This window comes from Anomalospiza imberbis, chromosome 9, assembly GCF_031753505.1.
Source record: "Anomalospiza imberbis isolate Cuckoo-Finch-1a 21T00152 chromosome 9, ASM3175350v1, whole genome shotgun sequence".
Lineage (NCBI taxonomy): Eukaryota > Metazoa > Chordata > Aves > Passeriformes > Viduidae > Anomalospiza > Anomalospiza imberbis.
The window spans coordinates 9313703-9337313 of NC_089689.1; the positions used below are offsets into that span (position 1 = coordinate 9313703).

A 23611-nucleotide genomic window follows, 5' to 3' on the forward strand; every position below is an offset into this window, starting at 1 on the left:
TGTTTTGTTTTTGTTTTGTTTTGTTTTGTTTTGTTGGTGTTTTTTTTTTCTTTTTGGTGCTTTCAAAGTTTCATTTAGATGGGAAGCTGTTGTCAGTTTCCTGGTGTCCCATTTTGATCCTTCCTCAGCTTGGGTTGAACGAAATGTCTTGAAACCTATTCCAAAGGAAAAAAAAATGCTTGTACAGGCTTCCAGATGCTAAGATTTAGATCATTTGAACGTCAGCGCAGCCTTCTGGTAACAAAAAACATCCAAATGGATTTCATTTGTGTGTTAACATCCGTCAGATGGGAGAGTAGCACAGTTTAGAGCTAAAATCTGTTTTCATGGTTTTAGCAACTGGGTCCACATGAACATCTCGTCTGGCAAGCCAATAGGTTGAAGCTACACTGAATAGACTGAGTCCAAATATCTGAAATGACTCGGAATGGTTGTGCTAACAAATACTGATGTAATGTATGAGGCTATTACTGCTGTTTATATAGCTTCGCGTGGACATACAAATAGGTGGAGAGGGGGGTCATTGCGGGGAGAGACTGCTCTGAACAGACCGAGCGGGCTGCGCGTCCCGCAGCAGCGGGCGGGACCCGGGCCCGCGCCGAGGTACCGCCGGTGGGTCCGCGTTCCGTGAGCAGCAACCGAGCATCGGTCCCTGTGGCTGACCGAGCACCGGCCCCCGCAGCGTGCCAGGGTCCCTGTCCCGGCTGTCTGTGCTGGGCAGGGAATTTGTAACGCACGGGCCGGTGCTGCTGCCGCGGCAGCAGTAATGAAATAAAGCATAACATTAGTTAGGCACGACGCAGCAGGTGGCTTATTATGAGCCTTGCATATTCCTCTGCCTCCTGCTCTCATCAGAGCGCTGGTAATTGGGGGCAAAAATATATATTTTAGGCGATTTGGAGAGTAAGATGAGGAACGGGGCAGAGTCCGCGGCTGGGGCGTCCAGCGGGCCGAAGCCGGATCCGGGGCTGGGCTTCTCCCTCAAAGTCGAAGCAATAACTAGCGTGGTGATTATGATACTAATAATTCTTATTGTTGTACCTTGGCGCAGATGGCGGCTGCTCTCTCAGGGAGGTTAAGAAGACAGCAAGTCCCATGAAGGCCGCTCTCTCCCTGCGCGCTCAGCCGCTTCCCAGCACGCACAAACAGACGGCTCCAGCTACCCCTGCCTCGGAGCTGCTCCCGCTTTTGCTCGGGATGTCTTTAAACTTCCTGCTCGCCAGCGGATTTAACGAAACCTTATTCTAAAAGCTCTCGCTATCCGAACCACGGGAGCAAGACGGGTTTGCAATGGCCCCGGAGTTGGCACACCAAGCCCTGCGTGATGAAAGCTCATGGTCCCTGCCCTAAATCCACTCCTCCTGCAGAGACATACTAGGCTTTTAGGTTCTCCACCAGAAGTACCCACACAAACACACACACACACATCCCTGACCCACGTCCCCGGCCGGCTTCTCCAGGTGAGCCTCTGCTGTCGCCTGGGATGTGCCCTTTGCTGCCCGCCCGCGTTCACGAGGACCACGGGCACGACCTGCCGCGGCGCCCCGGGCTGCCCACGCTCCCCAGCCCTGCCCGCGGGAGGGCGGGCGCGGGGCCTCCCCCCGCCGGCCGGGACGGAGCCGGGGCGTGGAGAGAGATGCTCCCGGTGCCAACGCGCTGCTCCCCGGCTGCTGCCGAGCTGCCGGCCCGCCGGCAGAGCCGGAGCAGACCGGGACCCGCTGCTCTGCCCAGAGGGCACGGCCGAACCCCCACCCGCCGGTGCGCACCCCGGCGGGAAGCTGAGTCCGCCCTGCTTCCTCCGCTCGCCGCCGGGGCTCCGCTGACAACCTCCGAGGAAGATCATTAGCATCCCTTGCCTTTTTTTTTTCCCCCAGATAGATTACCAAGCTGGCCACGTAGACCTGAAGGTCACATGGCTCAGGGGAGAAGGACAGAAACTGTCGCAGGAGTTAAGAGGAACGGGCAAACAAAGCCAAAGCGAGAAGTCATCTCGTGCGGCTGCTGCGAAAACAGCTCCCCGGTCACAGGGTCCTCGCAGTGAGCTCCTTCCTGCGAGAGCCGCTCCGCCGGGGCCAACGGGAGGCGCGGCCGCAGCCCCGCCGCAGCCCGGCCGGGAGCCGGCTCCTGCCTCCTCGACGGCTCCCCGCTTCCCCCTGGGAGGAAGTACGAGAAATGACTCCCGACTCTATATTTTTCTATTGTTTTGAGCCTGTGGATCAATTGTCATCAGTACTGTCACCTAAGAAGCAATGATTCCGATTCATCTTGGCATCTGATTTTATTCTAATGGGTTAAATTGGGTTCACTTTTACAATTATCCCAGGTTTGACTGCGTAGTATTGCATGACAACTCACAGTTTCATCGGGTTTGGCAAAGCGAGGTTGCTCCATGAATCCGTATATCATATCACATCAGATCAGGCTGAAGTTTGCTGTTTAGCGACTCCATTTGAGAGGCTTTTTATGAAAGTGGGAAGGGTTGATGCAGTCCATGGTTGGTTCAATGCGATTTGAAAAAAAAATGTGGAGAGATGGCAACAACCCGGGGTTTGCTGCTCAGCTGTGAATAAGCGCAGAACGAAAAAAACGACATGATGGGGAAACGCTCAGCTCGCTACAATATTTTTAACAGCCACTCAGTCCTCGCCTTTTTTTAATTTCCTAATATGTTCTTTGCTTTATTAGTTTTATTTACAACCACCTCCCCATTAACACCTCACCTGATTACTGAGGAGCTGAGACAGCTAATCAAGAAAATCCAGCAAACCAGCCAAAATCGAGAGGTGGGATTTATTTTTTTGCTTTCATTCAGTCTTCTTCCTTATTTATTTATTTTGTTTTCGGATATATTTCGAAACAAACAGAAAATAAAAGGCAGGTATCTGTGCATATTGGCGAAAGGTCAGAGGTTAGAAATTCACGTCAGTTCTGTATCAGAGGCTATGCAGAGGGCGGGAAGAGAGAGGGAGAGAAGGGAGGAAAAAAAATCTTTCCACCAAGCAGCTTGTTTATTTTAATTAACATAGGGATCCTCTGCTAGGAGCAAGGAACAACCTCCATCTACTGGCTAGATCATTGCGTCTCTTCTCCATTCAAAACCCATCCCTCATCACTCATTAAGGAGGGTACAATTTTGGAAGAAGCTTCTAAGGTCTCAAGGTAAGCTCCTGCATGAGTCTTTGCTAGCAATGCAGCTATTTGGACCTCACGGATGTAATTTGCAGGGTGTTTCTTTGGCGTCGTGGTGTTGTTTGGTTGGGATTTTTTTTAGCAACACAGAACGGTACTTTTCCCAGGTGTATTCGCAGATAACATTTCATGCATCCATGTTTTAATAGAAAAATAGCTCAGCTTGAGAAGCCTGAGCCTTTCAGCTAAATTAAAAAAAAATGCCCCTTCTTTTGTGCTTCTTTTATTTTTTTTTTCTTTTTTAATTGGAATGACTTCTTTCACCTGTCTGTAATCCAGTCTGTAAGGGATTCCTTTTCAAAAGCAGCAAAATATTATAATTTCCAATGGCTTAATTACAAGCGGAGTGCAAATACGATTACAGCTAATACCAGACAACTATGGAGCTGACAGTGCTGAGGTCCTGGGCGGTGAACAGTTTCATGTTAGACAATAATCTGCCTCTCCTGCTTTCTTCTGGCTGTATGATCACTTGTTTGTGGTCAGTAACAGCGCTTGACTATGGAAGATATTTGGGATTTCTATGTAAAGCACCTAGTTGTTTCTTATTTAAGTATCATCTCCCTAAGCAGAAGAATATGTCTTAATTGACATGTTTTCAGATTACCGGGAGCTACAAGCACATTGGAGGTTTGGAGAATTTTAATCCGATGCCGGTTACAGTTAGACACCCTGCGCTTGTGTCCCTCGCACGGCCAGCCCCGCGCAGCCTGGCAGGGGAGGAGACGGGCTGGTGCCCGAGTCTGGCTGCGATGCACCAGCTTTAAAATGTGCCTAGCACAGCGATCCGAAAGTTGCTTTACGGAACACTCGAGAGGGCTCAAGGGAGGAGAAAGATGGTGATGGTCAAATATGTTGTATCTGACTCCGAAGTGGAATTTTAAATAATGTCTTTAAAAAAAAATTAAATGGAGATGAAATAAACCGCAACCTATTTGAATACTGAAAACGGTATTAGCTACATTTGGTGCCACCACCAAGAGATGTAATCCTATTCAAATTTCCCTTCTTTGTGTCTAGATTGGTTGCAGTGCCCGCGGACTTTACAAACAGATGAGACTGATCATTAATAGCACTGCACTCCACCACAAGCTCGTAGAGCAGAAAATAGCGTTAGGATTTAAAAATAGACCTGGCTTTACCCACCCTCCTCGCAGGCAACAGGATCGTAATCCTGTTGCTGTTATTACTACGCGCGTTAAATTTCTGGAAATGATTAAACTGAAAGCGTCTTGAAAAGTTCAGGTGCTGACGGAGAGGGTGTGAAGCTCTGGAGCCCTGCGGGTCGGGAGGCGGCTGGCTCGGGCAGTGCCCTGCGCCTGCAGCCCGGACACGCCACGGCCTCAAATGCGGCAGGCGAAATCCAAACCACTTCTCCTCAAAGAACACCTCCTCCTCCCCACCCCCACCCCCCGCCTGAACACCCTCCCCTTTCTCCTAATTATTGTTGGTCAATTATTAATTTGCATATAGACCTTGTCCTAAATCCTCCGAACTAAACACAAGATCGTTCACGCTGTGATAGGCTTTAGCCCGTAGCCCGTGGCCAGGGAGAACGCAGGCTCGGTGGCAGAGCGGATCCCAGGGACCGCACGCTGAAATCTTCCCAGGGCACACGCTAATTGCGAAGGTGGAAGGGGCTCCAGGCAGCGCCCGCGGAGCTGCGGGCAGCCGGGCCAGCGGGATGTCCGCGGGAGCTCTCCAACCCTGCGTGGGCAGGCAAACGCTGTACCTGTGGAAACCTCCACAGCGATGTATCCCTCATCCTCCCCATCAGCCCCCCATTAGCCTGGGGAGTTCGGGTAGAGCCTTAAAGAAAGGAAAAGACCGAGAGCGCCTGTCACGTTACTAAAATATTCTGAATATTGCACATCAGATATTCTTCCTCAAATGCTACGGCAAAAGGAGATGAAAGATCTCTGTGATGAGAAACTACTGTCGTTCACAGGGAAAGTGCTAATGCCGATGGATTCATGAGGGACAGGCTCGTAGATTTGGATTTTAGGTTCCCTGTCGTGTTCTTTGTGAGCTTTTCTCTCCCCCACCCCCCAAGCAAACCAGCAAAACTGTACGGAATCCCTCGTGCTATAATGGCAACCTCTCGCTACCAGCCTGCCTTAGAGCAGCGAAGCTCCAGTTCACAGCAAGGAATGAGATCTCAGGAACATTGAAATAGATTTACCTTGATCTCCTACAGGCCTTTTGGAAACGGAGAAGTCACGTTTGATGCCAGCAACAAACTTTTAGTGTCCCTTTAGGTAAGAAGTGGTCTGCCAGCATTAGGATGTTAATCAGAAAACGCCTTGGAAACCCCTGGCCTCCTTTACTGGAGCAGCAGTAGCTAGTAGCGTATCCTTAACCGTACCTGATGGAGCAGAAAGAAAGGACCCTCTAATTAATTAAGTGTGTCTAACCGGAGGAGGCTCAGTCATTTCTGAGTTTTGTTATGAGTCTGTCCAATTACTCCTAACGGCGCCGTCGAGCTGAGGTAGAGACGGGAATTTAGCAAACAATATTTTCCGTGTCTCTGCCTTGGATGCTTTGACGCCGCACCTGCAGAGCGTTTCGGTGAACCCGAGACAGCAAACGCGAGATAAATGGGGGAGAGGGCAGCGGTGCCCGCAACGGAGGCACCCGAGGCGAGGGCACAACCTTCTCGGGGGGCACAGGATCCCCACTTTAGCTTCCGATGGAACTGGGCCCAGCGGCAGCCGGGGTCTTGCCTCAGACCCCTCCCCGCTCCCGACGGGCACGATGAGTTTGACGGTCCTCAGCCCGGCAGGGACACGGTCACAGCGGGACAGCGGCGGCGCTTCCGAGCGGGCTCTGCGGGGCCGGCCCGGGCGGGTGGGGGTCGGCACACGCCAGGGTATCTTTGGCAACCCGAACGCCACGGGAAATGCAGACCATTTCCAGGAGAGCACATGCAACGTGAAACAGGGGCAGGGTGAGTTACCTCGACAACATAACTGGAGGAGAATACAGAAAAATTTTCTTCGGAGGGGAAAACACCCAGAACAAACCCTGAACGTGCTTGTAGAGTGCAAAGACTATATGCAACGATTAGAAACAAACTCGTCTCTAAGGGAGATTTTTTTTTACCTCTGTCGACAGCCACCGCTGCGTTTCTCCGAGCCAGGCGGGCGCACGCCGGCGGTACCTGCGGGCGCAGGGCGAGCGGGGCGAACCCTCCCGCACAGGGGTTCGCCCCCGCCCGCAGCGCCGCAGCCCCTCCCTTCCCTTCGCTTCCCTTCCCTCCTCCCGGGCCGCTCGACAAAGCCGCCGGCCCCGCAACAGGGCTGGCCCGGGCCACGCAGCCCCGCGGGGGTGCCGGCCGCGCTCCCGTTCCCCGGCGGGGCTGCGGGCGAGAGGGAAGCACCTCCGCCCGTCTCCCCGAGCAGCCGGGGTGTCGCGGAGCGGCGACGGGAAGGAGGAGGTGGAGGAGGATTGGGGATCCCGAGCGAATAGCTCCCGTATCCCGGATTGAATCACCTTGTTTATTTTTCCTGATGTCTTATTGTGCTAATTGACTTGTTTTCTCTAAGGAAAGCCTATCTTTCCCTCCTCCTTCCCTACACATAGATATTTTTTTTCTTCCAGTCCGGGACTGCTCTGCAGAAGACTACGGCTTCTGGAGTGATCTGCCCTTTTTAAGGGAGATTCCCTCAGCCCTTTTTGAGACTCGTTGGTTTTATAACTATTACTCTCTTATTAAAACACACACATATATACAACACATTGATTTCCATCCAAAAGGGCTAATTACATTACTTACAGTAAATAGCAGCCCTGCTGTCCAGGGTCTAGTGTGCCAACAGAGAAAAAAAAAATCCCGGCTTATTTCACTTGATTGACTTCATCTTTGTGTGAAATTGTGTTTTATGAGCTGTATTCTGGCACTCGGAGGAATGTAACAACATTCAATCTGCAAATAACATTAATTTTAGCTACTTAGGGGGAAAGAGAGGGGAGGAAACTTGCTGCCTGAATCTTGGGTTACATGGAAGAGGTGACTCGAGGAGCCCCTGAGGATGTCTCTGGGATGCTTTGGAAAGGAAGTGGGGGCTGGGGTACTTCTTTCACTAGTCGCGCTAGGGTTTGGTGTGGAGTGTTCTCCTGGGAGCAGGGAGCGCAGGACTGCCGCCAGGAAGATCCTTCAGTAGGGATCGAGGTGTCAGGAAACAGCCAGCAGCTGTTTCAGGGAAAGGCAAGGAAGAGTGGTGTGAAAAGTAAGTAGGAAAACGGGGAACGGAGGGGAGGGAGAGCAGACAGATTAGCCTGGAAGGAATGCATCGCCCGGTGCCCTGCACACAATGATCGCTCGCAGTCCGCGGCCGGGGAGCGGGAGAGGGAAGAGAGTCCAGCCAGGGCGTCCCCGGCCGGCCGGGACTGGCCCCGCGGAGTGCCCGCATCCTGCTGCGGGTACGGGCGGGGGCACCGCGGGGCAGCAGGGCGGGCAGCGCGCCGGGAAGCGCTCGAACTATCCGGGCCGCGCCTGCCTCCGCGGCTCCCCCCCCGCCTCAGCACCTCTGAGTGCCCGGGGCCCGCCGGGAGCGCTCCGGCCGCTCCGTCCCGCCTCGGCACGGGCGCTCCTCTTCCTTCTCCCGTTCCCGCGGCGGAGCCAGGCACGGCGGGGCCAGCCCGAGCGGCCGCCGAACGGAGGTTCCCGCGGCGCGGCCCGGGGGGAGCGGGGCCCCCTGGGGGGAGAGCGGGCCACCCTGCCCCTGGCCAGGCGCCGTCGCCGCCAACTCCCGGGACTCTGTGTTTGGGGGAGGTAATAAATCCCACCCCACCCACAGCCCCGACCGTAATGTTTGTCACTGCTTGCCCATCACTAGGGGTTGAGAGGAGTATGACAGGTCTTTGTTGTCTGAATAAAAATCAGTGGCAGCTCAAGGGAGAGAACTCCTCCTACTAAATTATCAAAAATGGGCTGGCTTTAGTCTCTTAACAAATTGGACAGAGCTCCGGAAAGCAGCAGTCCCAAATCCAACCTACAGGCACTGGGAACTTTAAAGCAACCAGGGACTGCTGAAAATAGCACTTCTTTTTGCTTTCTTTGTATTCAAAACTATATCCTTTCCTGACTGATTCTACTGCCCCAGGTCCAAGTCTCTCCAGTCAGAAGCCCCCATCTCTCCAGAACAGTAAAAGATCCTTTAGCTAGCTTTTATTATTTTATTTTTTAAACTAATTATTATTACATTTTTCTCCCCCTTGTTTGTTTTCTGCACATCTTCAGGAAGCCCTCAGTGCTTGCGCAAAGAGAAGCTCCTATTTGCAACCTCCCTCCCTGCGCTGTGCGCCTCGGTGTAAACATTTTGGATGATCTAAAGACTCTGGGGTCTGTATATGGAAATAGTGGGGTGCAGAGCAGAAGAAAATACTTGTCCTTTCCGTCCCCCAGCCATGCTTTTCCACGGGATCTCCGGAGGCCACATCCAAGGAATCATGGAGGAGATGGAGAGGCGATCCAAGACCGAGTCCCGCCTGGCCAAAGGGGGACAGATGAACGGCCGAGATACGGTAAGAATGGAGCTGGCGCTCTTTGCAAGGGAATCCCTGCAAGCATGGACCGGCATCGGGACAGACCCTGACTTTGGGGAAGAGAAAGACGCTGCTTCCCTCTGTCCCTTCCCTGTCACCCCTTGCTTGTGGAACCCCTTCCGACGCTCCCTGTAAACCCACCCGCAACGCTGGGTGCTGTGCTGGCCAGGCTCGGTTTTACATTTGTCTAATCCATGTCGCTGCGTGTGCTCTCTGGATTAGCGGGGAAACTGTTCTAAACCGTAGCAGGGACGAGGTTTCAGCCCCTGCGGCGGAGCAGCCTTTTGCCCCCGTTCGGCTGCCTGCGGCCGCTCTGCCCCTGCGAGCAGGGCTGCAGCTGGAGCTCCCGAGATGTGCTTTATTTTTATTCTGCGCTTCTGGCACCTCCTAAATTAAACCTCAAACCGCGACTACTTACTTTTCGTAACTGTCTTTGGTCTGAAGTGTGTGATTGAAACGGAGGCACCACTCTCTCTGAGTGTTATGCCGGCCGACTACTTTGCTTAGAAAGGAACATCTCTTCTTTACTTACTCAAAAGGACCAAAGTTTTCAGATATGTACTAAGGGATGGGGGAGAAATCGAGTGTCACGCTGGGCTTTGTGCAAACCGAGATCGCCTTTTCTCCAACTTGTAGGGCTTCCGCCGATCGCGCACAAGGCTGTGCACACAAAGTAACGGCCTGGAAAACTGTTTTAAGGTTTTGGGACATAGGGTCCTTTACCCCCTCTCTTAATTAAACTCATGCTTTGTTACATGAGGATTTGCAATGTAAATTTAACTCACCTTTCCATTGCTAAAAAGGAAAGGGGGCGAGGAACACAACTACAGATTGAAAAATGAATGCGGAGTTGCCACTTTAAAATAGTTGAGACTTTAGAACAAGATGTTTGGGGTTTTTTTTTCCCCTGTTACTTTATCAGCAGAAGCTGCCCCAAGTTTCACGGCCGAGCTTTTGTCTCCGCCGTCCCTCTGTCTCCCTTTGTCCCGAGCGGCGCTCCTCGTGGGGAGCAGATCAATGGGAACTCGCAGAAGTTTACTGAGAAAAAGATACTGGTTTGAGCTGAAACCAGCCCGTGCCACCTTTCTGCCCACATCCCTAGCCGGGCTGGTGAGCGTTCATACTCGCTGCTCTTTACACCATCCACCTGTCTCCTTTCTCTTATTCCTGTTTTAAAAGGCCTATATTTCTTTAGAGACGCGGTTGCGGCTCGTTTAAATACGTGTGAAAACTTACCATACAATGAGTGCAAGCCTGAACCCTCTGCCATAAACTTTAGGAACAGCAAACCGGTATTTTTCTACTTTAAAATGCTGTTCCTGTGAAGTGCTTTAAGATCACAACGCTAAAAAGGGGGAAGCCTCAGACTTTAAGTTCAGAACCTCAGAAAAGAATGGGCTCTGCTTTTCCTACTGCGGCCTAATCCGTTGCTTTCATGCATTGAAATGACATGAGATCGTTAGGAGAGGTTTACTGTGAATCACGGTAAACACTTTACTAGCGGGGATGGTCCCGGCTCCCCCTTAAACTTCCCGCCGGGAGCCAGGAGTTTGGTCCCAGAGAGCCGTGCCTTTGTACGAGCCCCGGGCCCTGCGCAGGACCCGTCCCCAGCCCGGCCTGCCTGCCTTTCTCTCCCTGTCTCATCCCTTGTGGTGTGGTTGTTTTGCAGAACATGCCCCCCATGAGCCCCGAGAAGCCTGCTTTGTGTGCTGGTTGTGGAGGGAAGATCTCAGACAGATATTACCTGCTGGCTGTTGACAAACAATGGCACCTCAGGTGTCTTAAGTGCTGTGAATGTAAACTGGCTTTGGAGTCAGAACTCACCTGCTTTGCCAAGGACGGCAGTATTTACTGCAAGGAGGATTACTACAGGTACAGCAATCAGTCCTCATGGGTTCAAAACGCATCCCCTCAAAAGGCACTGTGAACCGAAACGCTCTTTTCTCCACACGGGCTTTCAAAGGTAGCTTTTCGCAGTCAGCGATTCCTTAATCCTTAGTCCCCTCAGAAAAGTCTCGCACGTTTCCAAACTGAGCGGGCCGTCAGGGGACGCGCTGACTGAGCATGTGTGGCGGTGCACAAACAGGCGAAGGCTCTCCCGCTGCTCGGCGCTTTCCCTCCGTAAAGACCCGACCGAAATTCGCCTCTGGCCGCAGCTTGCCGGTTTTCCCGAGGGCCGGAGCCCGCCGCCCCGCCCAGCCCCGCGGCCGGGCCCGGGGAGCGGGCGCCGCTTGTCCGTGTGTCACAGCTGTCCCCCGGCCAGCGCCCCGCGGCCCTTCTCGTCTTGACAGGAACGCCAGGAGAGCGGGGCCCATTCCCCCCGCTCCGGCCCGCCTGGCCCCGTGCTCACGGGCAGCGGCAGGGCCTTCGCCAAAGTCCTGGGAGAAAAGGTCGGCTCGGCGGGGAGGGCGAGGCGCTCCCCTGGGACCTCAGGGCCGGTTCCCTGAGGCTGTCCCGACACCAGGCGGGCCAGGGGCCACAGCCGGTGTCACGGGCCGCCCTGGGGCCGGGGGAGCGCGACCCTGTCGGGGCAGGCTCCCTCACGTGGCCGGGAGGGAAGGCGGGAGGCACCGGGGCAAGCTCTGCCTTTGCCGTTCTAGTTGATGCCCACTTTTCTGTTTCCTTCAGAAGGTTCTCCGTGCAGAGATGTGCCCGCTGCCACCTTGGGATCTCAGCCTCTGAAATGGTCATGAGAGCCAGGGAATCGGTTTATCACCTGAGCTGCTTCACCTGCACCACCTGCAACAAGACTCTGACCACGGGCGATCACTTTGGCATGAAGGACAACCTGGTTTACTGCAGGGCCCACTTCGAGTCCCTTTTGCAAGGAGAATACCCCCCTCAGCTGAGCTACACCGAGCTGGCTGCCAAGAGCGGAGGGCTGGCCCTGCCTTACTTCAACGGCACCGGCACGGTCCAGAAGGGGAGGCCCAGGAAACGAAAGAGCCCTGCCTTGGGAGTGGACATCGTCAGCTACAACTCAGGTGGGAAACACACGCCGAGTCTGCCTCCCGCTCCCCCGAACACAGCGTTCTCGGGCTTCCCCTCAGCCAGGCAGTGCGTGAATAACTCAACCAGGCCAAATCTTGCTTAACCATTGGAAAATCAAACAAACAGCCCTCTGAGGGTTGGAGCATTTGCAGGAAAGCTAACAGCAGCCCTCCTCAAAGGCTGTCTTTGCCTATTAATGTCAAACACCCAAACTTAGCCACTTCCCAGGGTAAAGACAAAAAAAAAAAAAAAAAAAAAAAAAAAAAAAAAAAAAAAAAAAAAAACAACCCAACCCCAAAACCACATAGCTTTCTCTGTTGGAATCTCAGAGATACAGTTATCATTATTAATATTTGATTAGCTAAAAAATTTCACCACTTAAACCTCAAATTAGGAGTAACCAAATGAATCAGTAAAAAATAGAATAAAAGTTATATATATATGGTTCCTACAATGCCAATGTAGTATGCATATAACTCGATTTATATATGGACTTTATAGTGATTAATTCTTCAGGCTGAATAATTCTGTTTTACTGACACGTAAATGATCAAACTGTACAAGAGGTCAACGAATAAATGTTGTTTCCTGTAACTAAACCCTAACAAATGTAATTAAGGAGAATGATTTCTGTTCTCTCAACAGTAGGAAAGGAACAAGTGTTGCCCTATATTAAATACCCTCTATAACTCCAGTCACTTGACTACCAAAATCGTATATAAACAGTGCTAGTGGCCAGAGGTAAAGGAGTTTCAGGTATGACCAAGCAGTTGAGGCAGAGTTTCATTAGATGAAGAACGAAAGCAGGAAGGGTAAATAGGAACTGGCAAACTCCCGATTCCAAAATCGTTTTAGGGAAACGTAAGCTTTCCACGGACGGTAACAGAGGAAAGAAAGCCGTGGGAAGCAGGAGTGATGCAAGATGTGCTTCCCCGTGAAGCGTGGAGCCGTCCCGGCTGGGGCAGGGAGCCGGGGGCTCCGGGCCCAGGGCTGCGGACCGCTGGCCCCACTGGGGAGCTGGGAGGGGGTCAGGGCCTCCCCTTCCGACAATCGCGGGTCGGTAACAGCGCACCGCTCTCGGCCCGGAGCTCTCTCTCCTGCACCAAGTTCAACCCGCTGCCACTCAGATCCATAAGGAATCTTCCACCGCCCCCCTGCCCTCCCACCCCTCCCCCGGCACCTCCTCTGGGGCCGCTCGTGAAACGGGCTTTAGCTGGGAACCAGGGAGCTGTGCAAGGCGATTTCATCTCCTCTGATGCGTAGACCTTGGAGCCAGGGTAATCACTGCGCTAATTGTTCCTTGTTAATTGAAGATGACATTGGAATCCCTAGCTACGGAGCGGCTTCCAATCAATCCTGAAAGCTGCTAAAGAAAGGGGAACCTGTAGCGCAGCCAGGATTCATTCAGCCCCAGCTTCCAATGGTGGATTTCCCGTGTGCCCGCTCTCCGCTCTAGTCTCTATCCCTGGTCCACACAGCATCACCCGATTCCCCAGATTCCTAAAGGGAAATAATCATAGGGACAATTTAGCGTTAAAAATAGAATCAGAAGTTATGGTAAGATGAAGAGTTGTGGATATGATAAATCTCCCCTTAAACTTCAGATCAGGACTCGAGAGACATTATTTGTGAACGCTGACATAATCTTTGTGTGCTGGTCTTAAAACTCCCCTTCTTTACAACAACGGGCCACATAAGATGTACCACTGACTCCAAATCAGATTAAAAAGCACCGCCCATTATGAAAACAGCTCATTGCATTGAGAACTCATAGAATCCTCCGGGCAACGGAGAGAAAAGAGAACAAACCAAAACAAACCAACAAACGCTCTGATGCTTTGGACTCCGACTAGATGGCTGAGAAATCTCTTCTGTTAGGGCCGTGATTTTTTTCTTTTTTTTAAGCATCATCTAGCTATGTCCAGAGTTGACACATGGTCTCGAAAAAGTTTGCAGCCAAACCGTGCATGCGGTGCAAACGGCTCCAGCCCATTGACCCACTGCGCCCCAAATCCAGGGGGAGGAAAGCGAATCTGGAACAGCTACGAAATGAGTTGCAGCAGATGAAACCGCTTCTTGAGAGAAAAAAAAAGCCTCTAACTAATTGGCAGCCACTTCCCTACACACATTTTTCGTTCTCTGCCCTGTGACTCAGTAACTGCTCTTGCACGTAATCATTTACAAAGGGCAAGCAGTCCGCAGAAATTAAATGTCGGATGCATGGCTGCCGCCTTCCGAGGGAGCAGCAGGCCCCGCAGCCCCCGGCCGTGGCGGGCGGGCGGTGTGCGGGCCGTGTCGCGGTGTGTGCCGCCCTGTCGCCCCGCGGGGATGGGGACAGCCGCGGGCACGGCAGAGCCCTGCCCCTCACACCGCTCCTGCGCCAGAGCGCACCGAGCCGGACACCACCGCGCTCCGCAGCCGCGCCCGCAGCTCTTCACCCACGGCGCTCCGGGGCTGGGGGCACCGCGGCTGTGACCTCCGCAGTAAGCCGAGTACCTTCCCGAACAGTCCCAGCCGCGGTGTCCATACCATGTGCCAAGCCATTATGGAAAACGACCCCGAGCTTTAAAAACGAAACTCCGATGGAGCCAACAGTTTCACCCAGCTGAGCATGAGCATGTGTGCATTCACAGCCAAACAGCAGGCCCTGGCTTAGATTTGTGGGCACATTATGTTACAGGGGAGCTGAGCCCTGGTCCAGAATGGAAAATCAGACTGCTGCAGAATCTACAACAGCTTTTCTATTCTGTATTTTGTTTGCTAGTTAATTTCGTTTTCACAGCCCCTCAGTTGTAAAGTGGAAACACAATAAATAACTCAAAATGTTATGAGGTAGAAATCACTCATACTTGCATTCTGTCTGGAATTAATGTGAAAAATGGAGGAAACTATTCAAAAGTACTTAAAACATTCAAGGCTTTCTCTATATTACATCTTATATCATATAATTAATATGTATTTTAAGGGAAACTGTGTTGACTTACAGCTTAGAGGATACAGAAATGAGATAGTGAAGAAGATTTCCTTAGGAAAATATTTTACACATCTGTTCCTCAAAGAGCTATTTACTTTATTTCATGTGTGTGTGAAAAACTATGAAGAGTTCACTTGAAGAATTCTTGATAATAAGAAGCAAACTGTTCTAGCTCTTTTGAAAGCAAAAATTAAACAACCCTCCAATCCTGCTGCAAAGAAATGAGCAGTGTCTTGCCTGACTTTGTGCTTTCCCTTAGTTCTCCAGGAGATAGTGTAAGACTCTGCTCTATGATGTGGCCAAACCACACAACACTGTACAAAACAGAGTGAGCTGTAACCATTGTACAAACCAGGATTGTCTGAAGATACTTGGAGCCCTCTTCTCATTTTCTCTTGAAAATAAAACCCGAAATAAAGTAGACCACTGACAAAAAGAAAAAGAAGAAAAAAAGAGTAGAGTACAGAAAGAAAGGCAGTAAGCAGGACAGAGGAGCCTGAGGAACTTTGTGTTGCTGCTATAAGCCTGAGTGGTCCAAGAAAAACAACACAAACAAGCAGCTTGCAACTCTGAAGTAAAACCTGAGGACTGAATTCTGGTACTCTGATTTATGTCAGCTCATAAGTTACAGCCCACGCAGTTTGACTGAAGGCAGTGTGATTGCTTGTGAAAACAAGTAGTAAATGCAATCCAAATCTGGTCTGAAATTGTTTTTAAAGCAACTTTCAACTCCTGGTCTTTTCAGAAGTGTCAGCTTACTTTGTTTGAAAGTACAGATATACTTCTTACCAAGACTAGGAGCAAAGCTAGCTATAATTAAATATTCACCTGATTTTCTGTCAAAGTGTTGTCTTACTAGCATCTGTTCATGTTGACTTGTCTTATAATTCAAAAGAGAAAACACCTTCAAGAAGCTTTTTATTTTCTTGTGGTTTCAAGTTGCTTTGTCTCTGTTTTCAGCACTGCCGACATCAGTCTGTCTGTATTGTGTGCCTTGCCTCTTTCTCTTCTTTCTCTCTCTCTCTCAATTAGGAATGGGGATCAGCTAGGCCTTGTAAATAATCTAGTAACTACTGGAAAGCAGTTCAAAAATCAAAATGAGCAACTAATGAAACTGTCTAATTTACAGACATTCTGAAACATTTTTAATTAGCTCTTCTTTAATTAATATTCCCTGCTATGATGACACCATCAATTTTCTCCTGTGTGACTGAACTATCTTTATAAAATGAGATCCTAGAAATTGCTAACCCTTTTGTTTAAGCTGAAAAGAAAAGCACAAATGCATTTCTTACTTTTATTTTTGCTAATACTGTAATTTCTTTCTCCAATATGAAGTAATGATGCCACCATCCCCAAACGGTTCAACCCTTGTGTACAATTCAAACCCACAAACATGTAATCTGAAACAAACTTATCTTTCATAGATGCTTGGAAAATATGGAATCAGGGAAAGAAGAGAAACTCTTCAAGCTTTGAGCCCCTAGCTGCTTGCTTGTAGAAATGTCCTAAACTAGTACTAACTAAGACCTACTGCTGATTGGGATTTGGGGTCTGGATCAAGTCTTGATGCAACTGCTTCCTGGATATGTTTCACAGGGTTTCAAGCAGTTCATATAAACTCCCAGGCAGAGTCCAAAAGCATTCATTTTATCAGCAAAAAACTCAGCTTTCTTGATGAACTGTCATAACAAACTTTCCTGCTGTACATCTCTTTTTATAGGTGCTTGTGATTTGGGGGAAAAGCTCAGGAACATTCAAAATGCTGGTTTGACCTTTACTCTTCTTTCAAGCTAAGAATGTTTCAATGAGTAAGATTTCAAAATCTGAATGAGATTTCAAATGACTCTTTGAGCGCCCAAAGCAAAACCATCACCTCAGGGAAAAGACTTGTTTGAAATAAATGCCAAAGGAGAGAGAACTTTCAAAGTCTGCCCTTAGTAGGTACAGGCCTGAGGGACATAGGATAAAGATAGGAAATGATAATATTCTGGATCTCTTTTGGTCTCATCAATTATCACATCTGTATTTATCATTGTACCATCGTAGTCCTTCCTTCCTTCCTTCCTTCCTTCCTTCCTTCCTTCCTTCCTTCCTTCCTTCCTTCCTTCCTTCCTTCCTTCCTTCCTTCCTTCCTTCCTTCCTTCCTTCCTTCCTTCCTTCCTTCCTTCCTTCCTTCCTTCCTTCCTTCCTTCCTTCCTTCCTTCCTTCCTTCCTTCCTTCCTTCCTTCCTTCCTTCCTTCCTTCCTTCCTTCCTTCCTTCCTTCCTTCCTTCCTTCCTTCCTTCCTTCCTTCCTTCCTTCCTTCCTTCCTTCCTTCCTTCCTTCCTTCCTTCCTTCCTTCCTTCCTTCCTTCCTTCCTTCCTTCCTTCCTTCCTTCCTTCCTTCCTTCCTTCCTTCCCTCCCTCCCTCCCTCCCTCCCTCCCTCCCCCCCTCCCCCCCTCCCTCCCTCCCTCCCTCCTTCCCTCCCTCCCTCCCTCCCTCCCTCCTTCCTGTTATTCAAGATTTTTGCCTTGATTCATTCATCCTACAAGATGCATGGCCACTAACTCCTTGTTCCACTTTGTTTATTCAACAGGTTGTAATGAGAATGAGGCAGATCACCTGGACAGAGACCAGCAGCCTTATCCCCCATCCCAGAAAACAAAGCGCATGCGTACCTCCTTCAAACACCACCAGCTTCGTACCATGAAGTCCTACTTTGCTATCAACCACAACCCAGATGCCAAGGACCTCAAGCAGCTTGCCCAGAAAACAGGCCTGACCAAGAGAGTTCTGCAGGTAAGAAGCCACATCACAGGCTTGACAGAATTTTCCCCTGCTAGCCAATAGCCTTCCCCTTATGTGTAACTGTAGCGATATTCATAGAAATACTTTTACTGGGTGTGTCCCTAGTGGGTGTGCAGAGGGGTACTGTATAACGTAGCAGAAGTGCCAAATGTGTGTGCCTTATTGCCCCAAGGCAGCCAAACACCAAACTGTGGTTTATGATTAGCTGCATCCTCACCATGAAGAGAATGTCACCCACCCATTAGATCTCCTGGGGTGGGTGGTCTCTCTGTGGTGACTGCACTAAGCATAGAGGTGGCAAATCTACTGATTTTATGGGTGAAGCCTTTGGGCTCCCCTGGTGGAGTTAATGTGGCCCCTCAGTAAGCAAATCCCTGATGTGTTTGAAGCAAGCTTTAACCAATATGATCCTCCAGGACCAGCTGGCTCCCCCTCTCAATGCTTGTTAGACAACTGTTTTCCTTAAGGGCCTGAATAGTCAAAAGGCACTTCCCTGTGAAGGATGGCCTAGCAAATTATGTTAAAAATCCCTATATGGTCTGTGATAGCTCAGTGAAGTTAAAACGAGGTGTGTATTACATGCAGAGTGCCAAAGAAGGGCAGCAAGTGAGGTAGAAGGAGAATCTATTAGCGGCAATTCCTGTCCGTGTTACATGTCACCTCAAACACTGCCAGTGAACCTTACAGAACAGAAAGACTAGATGACCCATATCAACAATCTGTAAGACAGGGATGGTGTAATTACCCCTCCTTCCTCTTCAGCCTTTTCAAATAATCAAGGCAAGCTTTCAGGCTTGGCAAAAATCTGCTCACTCACTCTTTGCCTCAATCTTTATGTGTCTTGACCCTGAAGCTACCCAACCCAAGAAACACTATGTGGCCATCAAGAGAGTTGCTTTCTTTGGGTAAGTGAGTGAGCAGATTTTTCTCAAGGCTGCTCTCTGAGGGCTGTAAGCACCTGTAGCACTGGGCCTGTACACAGAGAATCGGTACCACCAGTAGCAAGAAAAGCTATAGAATGACTTAGGTGATGTGCCACACAAAATCAAACATCAAAAATGAATTTAAAAAGCAAGAACAAAGACAAAAATAAGCAAAGCAAAACAAGCATCGGTAAAGAAATCCATTGGGATTGGTTTGCAGGTTTGGTTTCAAAACGCAAGAGCCAAATTCAGAAGGAACCTTTTGCGGCAGGAGAATGGGGGTGTCGATAAAGCTGACGGCACCTCGCTCCCGGCACCGCCCTCAGCAGACAGCGGCGCACTCACTCCACCCGGCACTGCGACCACTTTAACAGACCTGACCAATCCCACTATCACTGTAGTGACATCAGTGACCTCTAACTTGGACAGCCACGAATCCGGGAGCCCCTCACAAACTACCTTAACGAACCTTTTCTAACAGTTCATTTTTTTTTAAATTCTTACTCTTCATTATTATTATTATTATTATTATAATTATAATAATTATTATTATTATTTTCAAGCCTTTTTAAAAACAAACAAACCCACAAAATATTTGGGAAAATAAACAGCTTGATGTGTAGCATCTGCAGCCACCTGGCAAATGAGTTTGAAGTAATATGTTGCCATAATATACGAACATTTATTGTTGGTAAATTGTACTCAAATTCTTTAAATTTATCAAATGACTGAAGAGAAGGTGATGAATCATTCTAATAAGTGCCTCTTAAAATTGTATGTTACTTATTTCCAGAACCTTGAAAAAAATTGATTGTTCCTCCCCCCTTAAAAAAAGAAGATTCTATTCTTCCCTGATAACCAGATAAAAACCATTTTAATTACATCCAAAAGAATGCTGCTTCAGGATTGTATGTTCATTTACAGCATTTAAGAACCCCAAATTTAATTTTATTTTCATAATGCATCCAAAAGTTTTGTACTATTTATTTTTTAAATGTTGAAAAATAAATACAAAATGACTTAAACTAATCATGGAAACAGTCAGACTGGAAGTACCAGTGCTCTTTCCTAATGCAGTAGTGGCAAGCCTGCTTCTCCCTGAGCACTGGGGAGTCTCACTGGGATAGCTAAACACTCCTCTGCCAGTTCTGCACCCAGCTGGGACGTCCTTGGCCACCACTGAAACCATGCCTGGATGGAGGACTTGGAGAGAGACCCAGTGATGAGAGCACGTGTGGGTGAGGATGACAGGACCAGGCTGTTGGTCTCCAAATTTGTGCCCCACATTAAGGAGGCAAGATCGGGAAAAAACCCTCCAGAGTGAGCTCACTCCTATACGGATGCCATTAAAGTAATAATGCAAGTGGAGAGTCCAACTGATCTGAAATGTTGCCTAGGGAGGGGTTTTAATTTTTGTCTGTCAAGCAGCTCTGAATTTCTGGAATTAAAAAAGATAAAAATTGCTGTTGGCTACATGGCTTCAATGCCGTACCTCCAAAGCAAACAGGAGGTTGCCCAGTTACTTTAGGGAGCACAAAAATAATTTTCAAGAAGGTGTATGCATGTGTACTATTCAGATGAACTTCTCATAAATCCTACTTTTTTTTTTTTTCAGGGAAAATGGAAATAAGCAAAATATAATTTATTAAGATGTTTAAGGAAAAAAATTTTCAGTACAATTTATTCATTACTATTTTGAATTTTCTTTAGATGTTTCCTGAGATTGTATCAGACACTGTTTAACACAGGATCTTAAAATCTTTAGTTCATTAATATCTCTAACATATATTTTAACTTTTTAAACTTTGTATAAAAGAAAAAAATGTTCGCAAAAATCATACAAAACCAGGAATTGGCAGTGAATAACTTCAAAGCCGATAAACTCAGAAGCCTTGTGGATGCTGATCTGAATACATTTCTTAGTTTACAATAGTGATCTTTCTTTTTTTAGTTTTATTTAAGCTAAAAGTCTGAATGGTCTGGGCAGTGGTGAATGTTCATTTGTATCCTTTTATTGTAGTTGAACACCAATTAGATTGTGAAGAGTCTCAGAAACAAAAACAAACAAAAACCAGTCAAGATCTATGTCTTGCTTTTAGTGGATTGTTAAGAATAACTTTGCACATATACCCCACTTTTTAGACACCATCAAATCTCTTTTTGGTGGTCAAAGTGGCTATTTAATATGTTTTAAAGGTGTCCTTTTTGGCTGTATAAATGTGTGGTTACATATTGACAGTTCACTGCCCACATTAAAGTGCATTATTGTAATTTTTGCTCAGGGTTTTTAGAAAATTAGCACAGAAAAGTAGCTTATTTTTAAAAAAGATGATGGAAGAGATGTTAACACTGTAATAGAAGAAAGGTGTGTTTGCCATTATATATTTAGCAAGTATGGTTATCATCTTCTACGGATATTGAATCTTGACTTTTCCTATTTCTATTACCTTATGGGCATTTGCCACTAACCAGACCAAAAGACCTTGGTAAGGCTGAGATCTTTATTAATACACTTTTACAGGTAAAAATATTGATACTTATAAATTTTGTTCTTTGACAGAACAATATATGGTACTAGAGATCTACTTTATTAAGTAGACTAATTAAAACTCAGTTCTACTATGTGCCTTATGATATACCTTGGGAGTAAGTTTGTGAAAAATCAGGATATATGTGTTGTTTGTTAAATTAACTGTTTTAAGCCCTTTTGACACCTCACTAGTTTTGTACTGTTTTACCTCTTATTTCTGAAACTCTTTTTATGGTGTATCCTGTTAGAGGGGACAAACATGTCATAGAAAGCAGTTGTGCACTCTTTCAGATATAGTTGATAAATCCAATAATCTTATATATTGAGCTTCGTGTTTATAGTACAGTAAGTGGTCTAGCAAAATTGTCCATGTTTCTTTGTTTATTGATAAATGCATTGTATAGAAACTATTTCCCCTAAATATTTATGGACCAAACAATTGTGATATATCCTATTAAATTTGTGTGAATAAACCATTTTGAATCTAAGGAGTTTTATTTACCATCAGTTTTTTTTTTTTTTTTTGTTTTGTTGGTTTGGGGTTTTTTGTTTTGTTTCTTTTTTAAAATTTAAGGTCTACCTGTACCCGTGTGTCTCTTTGCTTTTACGGTACCTATGAACAATTGGTATTAAACACAGAAACACGGCCTTTTAAATATTTTAAAGTATAGTTCCTTCTTAGGTTTTCAATTTCTTCATATTCAATGTATATGCTACTGCTGGTGAAATTTAGATTTTAGCCTTTTAACCTCCTTTTTTGAACATGCAAAGTAATGCCCCACTGATTTGATACTGAAACCCTGTCTTAGCCCTCTAAAAGAGCCAGAAAACTAGGAGCTAAAGTAATTGCATGACAAATATAACCTAAATAGTATGATGAAATGAATCAAGATTTAATGCTAGGTATATTGAGCACAAAATAGAATTGCAGACCCCAAAAAGCCAGGTTGCTCTGTAGTTTAATAAATTGTCACTATGATTTCTTTCAGGGAGAACAAATCATGGGGCATTACAGCCAAACATCCCGACGTTTGAAAATTCCCTAAAGTATTAAAAGAAGGGGAAAAGTTTGATCGGAAATCCACTGCAGTGAAGACAAAGACAATATTAGGTTATGATAATCATACATTTAAAAATCTATTGAGCCAAAAAATAAAAACAAAAGACTCGATGTCATTTCCTGAATGTTAACAAAACATACGTTATTTTATGGTGTCTAATTAACAGAACTGAAGGCTTCAACAAATTGTGTGGTATCAAAAACAAATTTAGAGAACCTATGTATAAAACCAGAGCAACCTGGCAGCAATCTATCCAGCCCATATTCGAAGAAACTTTTTCTTTTTTAAAAAAAATCACATTTGTCAAGCACAAGTACTTGTAAAATAAAATCTGAGTGCATTCATTCCACTTGCTTGCTAATGTGTACTAGTCATATCTGTTAAATGGATTTTTGTAAATTCAAGGAGAACTTTTCACTCATCTGAGATCATAGGAATCAAAACCCAGTAACTTTAGTACAATTGTTTCCAAATTAATTTTTTTAAAATGAGACAACTCTGCATGCACTTTTCCATCTGTCACATATAGTGTACATTTCTGTATGATGAATTTCTCTTTGATGTTTCTTGTAAAATACCTTTCATTAATAAACATTTTATTTGATGCAAACATAGTTAACTTTATGTAAGCACATAGCAAATTGTTCCAACTAATTTAAACTTTTTTTTTGAAAGGAAGCAGTACAGTGCAGTTCCAATATGCTATATATATCTATATATAGATATCTAAATTCAAAAAGAATGAGGTAGCAATACTATTGCACAGTGTAAAATTATTTCCTTTGGTGTTAATTTTTTAACTTCTTGTATAAAACTGACTTGTTTTACAAAGAAATTCCCATCAGCATCAACAATAAAACAATCCCCAAATTCTTCATCAATATAAGAAAACACTAGCAGTACAGTGTGTACTTTACACAGTGACTTTAGAGTACAAGCATATAATTTGTGAGTCCCTGAGCTGTTTACATGGTCACTATGCAATGAGCACGTTTGCTACATAAAGTTGGTCCTAAGATTCCCTGTCCAAATCACAGAAGATTTTTACAAGCCAACAAGAAAGTGTAACAAAAACCAGTTCTTAGTAATGAGGTTTTGTAACTGTTAAGCAACTATTTGCAGAAAGATTTTTTAAAATATATTCCTATTTAGCTGTATAGCCAAAGCATATGTTAAACAAATTAACATATAAAAGACTTGCCAGAAAATCTTTCATTAAGATGACATTTTTATTATATACTAATGAACCCTATGTAAACAATGTAACTTTTATGAATGATGGACATTAAATATTTCACTTACGTGTATCTTCAGCATTTTGCATGTTTTCTTAAACCTTTCCAGCTTCAGAATTCTAAAAAGAAAACCATACAACTACTTACAACTTAGCACAAAGTTATGTACAGGTTACTGCAGCAGTCTCTGGAAACCAGTAACTAAGAGTGTTCTAATGGCAATAAAAAGGTATCATTTATTGGTGGTAATTATGGGAAGGATTGTTTAAACAACAGTTTTATAGTATATTTTAAAGTTGTATTGAAAAAGGTTAGCATGGTGGACTTAATTCAAATCAGCTTGATCAGAAATTTAAGTATATTGTGAAATTC

General features: G+C 46.6%; 1 protein-coding gene and 1 long non-coding RNA gene across 13 annotated transcripts in view; one reads left to right on the forward strand and one right to left on the reverse strand.

The window, feature by feature from the left end:
* Nucleotides 1–23611, reverse strand: part of LOC137479248 (uncharacterized) — a 58932-nt gene that overhangs the window by 28840 nt on the left and 6481 nt on the right. Inside the window, exon 3 of one of the 2 annotated variants that reach the window (XR_011002085.1) lies at nt 23307–23358. This is a non-coding gene — a long non-coding RNA (uncharacterized lncRNA). Of the gene's footprint in view, nt 1–20002; nt 23359–23611 lie in introns of those variants that run through there. The other variant, XR_011002084.1, reaches the window with a different exon arrangement.
* On the forward strand, nt 1860–23311 carry LHX9 (LIM homeobox 9). 11 transcript variants are annotated; one of them, XM_068199597.1, is made up of 7 exons: nt 1860–2783; nt 3027–3159; nt 8597–8715; nt 10406–10608; nt 11365–11720; nt 17279–17481; nt 18634–21431. In XM_068199597.1, the coding sequence occupies exons 3-7, from the start codon at nt 8599–8601 to the stop codon at nt 18889–18891; spliced, it is 1137 nt and encodes a 378-aa protein (XP_068055698.1). In that variant the 5' UTR covers nt 1860–2783; nt 3027–3159; nt 8597–8598; the 3' UTR covers nt 18892–21431. The 11 variants fall into 11 exon arrangements, with proteins under 11 accessions (XP_068055698.1, XP_068055693.1, XP_068055694.1 ...); XM_068199592.1 differs by having other exon boundaries at nt 1862–2783; nt 8432–8715; XM_068199593.1 differs by having other exon boundaries at nt 1862–2783; nt 3041–3159; nt 8432–8715.

Coding starts and splice junctions, on each gene's coding strand:
- LHX9 (XM_068199590.1), top strand. CDS start 7,190: ATGGAAGAGGTGACTCGAGGAGCCCCTGAGGATGTCTCTGGGATGCTT. Junction 8,716..10,405: donor AGATGAACGGCCGAGATACG/GTAAGAATGGAG, acceptor GTTGTTTTGCAG/AACATGCCCCCCATGAGCCC. Junction 10,609..11,364: donor TGCAAGGAGGATTACTACAG/GTACAGCAATCA, acceptor TGTTTCCTTCAG/AAGGTTCTCCGTGCAGAGAT.